General features: G+C 40.4%; 2 protein-coding genes across 2 annotated transcripts in view; both read left to right on the forward strand.

Moving 5' to 3' along the window:
* Nucleotides 1–6,241, forward strand: part of naglu (N-acetylglucosaminidase, alpha) — a 47,188-nt gene that overhangs the window by 28,650 nt on the left and 12,297 nt on the right. Inside the window, exon 5 of the mRNA XM_043721568.1 lies at nt 1,024–1,280. Coding sequence (XP_043577503.1) covers nt 1,024–1,280 — 257 coding nt within the window. The remainder of the gene's footprint in view (nt 1–1,023; nt 1,281–6,241) is intronic.
* coasy (CoA synthase) overlaps nt 1,262–6,241 on the forward strand; it is a 126,489-nt gene continuing 121,509 nt past the window's right edge. The window contains exon 1 of the mRNA XM_043721572.1: nt 1,262–1,280. The gene's annotated coding sequence lies outside the window, so the exon portion shown is untranslated. The remainder of the gene's footprint in view (nt 1,281–6,241) is intronic.

Below are 6,241 nucleotides of genomic sequence, written 5' to 3' on the forward strand. Positions count from 1 at the left end.
GCCTCACTTTAGGAAAGATGTGGGAGCTTTGGAGAGGTTGCAGAGAAGATTTACCAGGATGTTGCCTGGAATGGAGAATAGGTCGTATGAGGATAGGTTGAGAGTGCTAGGCCTTTTCTCATTGGAATGGCGAAGGATGAGGGGTGACTTGATAGAGGTTTATAAGATGATCAGAGGAATAGGTAGAGTAGACAGTCAGAAACTTTTTCCCCGGGCACAACCGAGTGTTACAAGGGGACATAAATTTACGGTGAAGGGTGGAAGGTATAGGGGAGATGTCAGGGGTGGGTTCTTTCCCCAGAGAGTGGTGGGGGCATGGAATGCGCTGCCTGTGGGAGTGGCAGAGTCAGAATCATTGGTGACCTTTAAGCGGCAATTGGATGGGTACATGGATGGGTGCTTAAGCTCGGACAAATGTTCGGCACAACATCGTGGGCCGAAGGGCCTGTTCTGTGCTGTATTGTTCTATGTTCTATATGTTCTAGGTTCATGTTACTGGAAACTTGGTGCACTGTGGTAATTCATTGCACAGGAGAAAAAGTACTTTTTTTGTTTATAGTTTGTAAGGTTTTATTCAAGAATTATAGTTTGTCAGGCTACATTCTTCAGCTTCAACTGAGCAGAGAGAAGTGAGTCCCAGTTTAACGGCTGCTGTTTCATGGGTTTGCTGATTGGGAATACAAACCAAAGTGACATCATAAGAAAGTGGTTGATTTATGATTTTAAAAAAGCTTTTGGAAGAAGGGATTAACTGAGAAACAGCAGGAGTATGTACTATTTTTCCTGGCTGCAATCAGTTCTGAAGAAGTGTCACTTGGACCCAAAACGCTAATCCTGCTTTCTCTCTACAGGTGCTACCAGATCTGCTGAATTTTCCCAGCAAATTCTGTTTTTGTTTATACAGAAAAAGTAATCTGCGATGCAAGATTACAGCCCTATTAGGAAAGGTGACCCCTTGTTTCAAATGTCTTTACGCTGCAGTAAAAGCTTATTCTTTGAAAAATGTTTTCTTTTATTTTTCAGATTGTTTCCCAAAGTAAACATCACTCGGCTAGGGAGCTGGGGACATTTGAACTGTTCTTACTCTTGTTCTTTTCTGTTGGATGCCAACTCCCCACTCTTTCAACAAATTGGCATGATGTTTCTGTCTGAACTAACAAAAGAATTTGGTACTGACCATATTTACAGTGCAGATATATTCAATGAAATGGTCCCAAGCTCTTCTGACCCTAAATATTTATCCACTATCAGCAGTGCAGTCTTCAAGTCAATGACACAAGGTAAGATTTTCCAAATAATATCTTCAGAATGTCTATCCTACAAATGTAAGCTATTATTCAACTAACCTTTCTCTTGTTGATATATATTAAAGATGTTTCTACTAAGATTTAGAAATGCTATACATTTATGGACTTGTACTTTGTGCAATTGTATTTATTTCTTCATTAAAGAGCTACAGGTAGTTCTTGGATAACGTGTTTTACAGTGGTGTGATTTGCCTATAACGTCACTGAGGAATTAAGGAACGGGAGTTTCAAGAATGCTTACTTCTGTTGGCAATAGCATGATTTCAGCAGAGATCGTTTCACATGCTTTGTTCTGCGCCGATGTCCACACCGAAGTCTCCATGTTGTTTTGTGCATGCGCCAATGTCAGTTGCCGAAAGAGCAGTTTTTTTTTTTCTGAGAGGTACTGTACAGGGAGCAGCTTTCTGAGAGAGATACATTGAGCAGCTTCCTGTGAAAGGTACGGTACTCCTAGAATATCCCTTTCTTTGAAGAAATGGAAGACATGGTGACAAGAATGTTAGCAAGAAGCATCCTGGTGATAAAATTGCAGGTGAACACAAAGGAAAGGTAAAGTTTGAAGAGAAGCTGCATATTATCAAGTGTTTTGAGCGTAAGGGGAGAATATGTGTTATAGCTCGCTTATCACAAATGAGGGAGTCTACCTTACGCACTATGATGACCATCTGTTTCGGCACTATACTTTTTAAACGTACTGTGTTAAATTTTGTTCTGTTGATGTATATGATTTCAACCTTCATTCAAGATGTGCTATACTTTGTTTTAGACTTTTGGGTGATTTTTGTGTGATTGTCAGTGATTTTTATTTGCTGGTCTGCCCCTGTCCCACTTTTCCCATAGACCCATTAGTTATTAGATTACTTACAGTGTGGAAACAGGCCCTTCGGCCCAACAAGTCCACACCAACCCACCGAAGCGTATACCACCCAGACCCATACTCCTACATTTACCCCTTCACATAACACTACGGGCAATTTAGCATGGATGGAAATGTGTTGCTGGAGAAGCGCAGCAGGTCAGACAGCATCTAGGGAACAGGAGAATCGACGTTTCGGGCATTAGCCCTTCTTCTGAAGAAGGGCTAATGCCCGAAACGTCGATTCTCCTGTTCCCTAGATGCTGCCTGACCTGCTGCGCTTCTCCAGCAACACATTTCCATCTCTGATCTCCAGCATCTGCAGACCTCATTTTCTCTTCAGCAATTTAGCATGGCCAATTCACCTAACCTGCATATTTTTGGATTGTGGGAGGAAACCGGAGCACCCGGAGGAAACTCATGCAGCCACGGGGAGAAATGTTAGCATATTTAGCGGTTTTCTGCAAAGCGAGGTTTTCACTGGAATGCAAATATGGCATTGCAGGAGAGCTACCTGTACTACTTCAGTTGTCTGTACATGGAACCAAAAAATGACCATGATGCTGCATCTGTCAAAATATGAAAAGTACCCACTCAGTCATTTGTATCCTTGTTCACACAATTCTGTTACAAACAGAATTTACCAAAAACCTTTACTGTTGTCCTGGGTAATTTATTCTACATTTTCATTGGAGATTCGCCATGTATGTCATGGGTGATGTATGTCATCTGGCAGGAAGCCTGCATGAGATGAAGATGAATGAGGCTAAAAACAGTGTTTCACTTCTGACCCCACCTGGCCAGAATATGCAAAGGGCCAGGGTTATCAAATTTGAAATACTTGATCACCTTCCCTATTCTGAGCTTTACTCTATGGCAGTACATAAGCAAAATGCCTGAAAACCTGAAATAAAAGTCGATAACACTGGAACTGTGGTTGAAGCCAATGAAATGCAATGCAAGCTAAGGAGCAGCACCATCTCTATGCACATTGTCTTTACATTTGGAAGACTGCTATCCAGACAATCATGCCTCATCTAGATACACCTTTTTGTTTCTTTATTTTTAAGTATTTACCACTTTTTTTGGCATTTGTATCATAAAATATGAAAATCAGTCTCTCCTACTTGCCACCCTATCACACACCTTTCTAGTTTATTCTTACTTGCCTTTTCCCTCAATCTGTTGCTCAAACCTTTTTCATTTCTGTGTCTCCTCGATTTTGATGAATGGTCATCAACCTGAATGGTTAATTCTACTTCTCTCTGCAGATGCTGTACTACCTGCTGAGTACGCCAGATTTCCTTTATTCTTATTTGTGTCTTTTAGTTAGAATTTAATTGCATTCATTTAACAACAGATCTTAATCTTCAAAATTTCAATAAGATTTTACCTCCGCCTTTTTTTTTTGCAGCATAAGAATTTCAGTCTCCTCAGGGTCAGATTTGTAACTCAGTGGTTTACATAGGATATACAGCATAGATAAGGAAATTCCATCCAATCAATCCATGCCGATATAGATTTTTTTGTATATTTCAGGAAAAACAAGGGTCCCAATACAAACACCTGCCGAACACTATTACAAACCTCTTCAAGCCTGAAAAATAACTATTAATCATTATTCTCTGTTTCCTAACCCCCAGAAAATTATATATCCATGTTGTTGCTATCCTTTTAAACACCTTTTATAATCTTTTCTTCTCCAATCTGTCATGTGGCATTATGCTAAATGGGTTTTGGACATTTGTGTATAATACGTCAACAACCTTCCCCTTATCGACCCTCTCTTTTAGCTCATCACCTCTCCAGCAAGTTAACTAGGTACTAATTTACCTTAACAAATCCATGTTGACTCATGTGACTTTTTCAAGTGACTTTTAATTTTATCCCACATTATTGTTTCTAAATGTTGCCCCACTACCAAAGTTAAATTTATTGGTCTGTAATGCTGGGCTGACCCATATTTTTAAGCAACAATGTAAAGTTTGTATTTCTCTAATTCCCTTGCATCAACTCCTTGAATCTATAGGACCATAAACAATAGGATCAGCAGTAGGTCACTTGGCCCCTTGAGCCTGTTCTATCATTTAACAGAATAGTGGATGATCCGAATCTCTCCTATATGCTTGGTCATGTTATCCCTATAATCCTTAATTCTCCTACTGATCAGTAATCTGTCTCAGCTTTAAATATATCTGCCTCCACAGTTTTCTGTGGCAAGGAGTACCAAAGACACACAATTCTGAGAGAAGAAATTCCTCCTCACCTTGGTCCTAAATTAGTACCCTTTTATTCGAAGACTATGCCCTTTGGTCCTAGACTCTTCCATTAGGGGAAACATCCTCTCAGTATTTACCCTGTCAAGACTCTTATGAATCCTACATGTTTCAATGAGACCACCACTTATTCTTCTAAAATCCAGTGAGTAGAATCCAAACCTGTTTAACCTTTGCTAATAAGACAGTCCCTCCAAAGTGGGGATCATCCCAGTGAACATTCTGTTCACTGTTACTCTCAGTACTCCAGATGTGATCTCACTAGCACCTTGTACAGTTGTAGTAAGATTTCCATACTCTTATACTCCTTAGGGGCAACATTCCATTAGCCTGATTACCTGCTGCACCTGTGTCCTAGATTTGTGTTTTGTACGTAAGTGGCCTCAAACCCCTTTGCGTGGTAGATTACTGTAGGTTTTCTGAGTTTTAAAAAATATTATGTTCTTTTGTTCTTCCTTCCAAAATGAACAACTTGACAATTTCCAACATTATGCTCCTTTTGCCAGCTTTTAACCCACTTACTTAACCTATCAATATCTACCTTAAACTGATTGCATCCCTCCCACAATCTGCCTTTCCACCTATTTTATTTTCATCTGCAAATTTGGCTACAGTACATCCACTTCCTTTCTCTAAGCCATTTAATATATATTGTAAATAATTACACTCTGAGGACTGATCCCTGTGGAACCCCACTGGTCACATGTCACCAACCTGAACAAGAATCCATTTTCACCACTTTCTCTTTTTTACCCTAAATTTTCTAACGATGCCAATATACTGCCTCCAACACTATGGGCTCTTATGACTTAGCCTTTTGAGAGATATCTTGTCAAATGCCTTCTGGAAGTCTAAATATGACAGTTTTTGGTTCCCCTCTATCCACTCTGGTTGAGACTTCTTCAAAAAAAAACTCTAATAAATTAGTCAGACATGATTTCCCTTTCATGAAGCTGTGCTGACTCTGCTTATTTCAATTATGATTTTCTGAATATTTGCTATTATTTCCTATGCAATTGAACCCACCCTCTTCATAATTTAGTTTAAAGCCCTATCTATAACCCTAGTTACATGATTTGCTAGGACTCTGGTCCCAGTATGATTCACGTAGAGCCTGTCCCATCCAAACGGATCACTCCTTCCCTGGTACTGCTGCCAATGAACCATGACATTGAATCCATCTCTCCCACACTGAGCTTTCACCCATGCATTTACCTCTTTAATCTTGTCCCTGTGCCAGTTAGTTAACGCTTTAGTAGTTGGAAATTATTGCCTTTTTTGTTTTGGTTCTGCTTTTTAATTTAGCCCTGAACTGTCTCATATTTCCTGAACAGAACCTTGTTTCCTGTTCTACCTGTAGTGCTGGTACCTATATATGCATGACAATTAGATCTTTTCCCCTTCTATTCCAAGTTCCTCTGCAGCCCAGATGAGAGATCCTGAACCTGGCACCCCAGGCAGGCAACATGGCTCCTGCAGCATTACCTCCTGGATCACTCTATAGTAGAAGAAGAAGAAGAAGAAGAAGAATACAGCGCAGTACAGGCCCTTTGGCCCTCGATGTTGCGCCGATCCAAGCCCACCTAACCTATACTAACCCACTATCCTCCATATACCTATCCAATGCCCGCTTAAATGCCCATAAAGAGGGAGAGTCCACCACTGCTACTGGCAAGGCATTCCATGAACTGACGACTCGCTGAGTGAAGAACCTACCCCAACTTCAGTCCTATATCTACCCCCCCCACCTTAATTTATAGCTATGCCCTCTTGTAATACCCGACTCCATACGCGGAAAAAGG

Source organism: Chiloscyllium plagiosum, chromosome 31, assembly GCF_004010195.1.
Source record: "Chiloscyllium plagiosum isolate BGI_BamShark_2017 chromosome 31, ASM401019v2, whole genome shotgun sequence".
NCBI lineage: Eukaryota > Metazoa > Chordata > Chondrichthyes > Orectolobiformes > Hemiscylliidae > Chiloscyllium > Chiloscyllium plagiosum.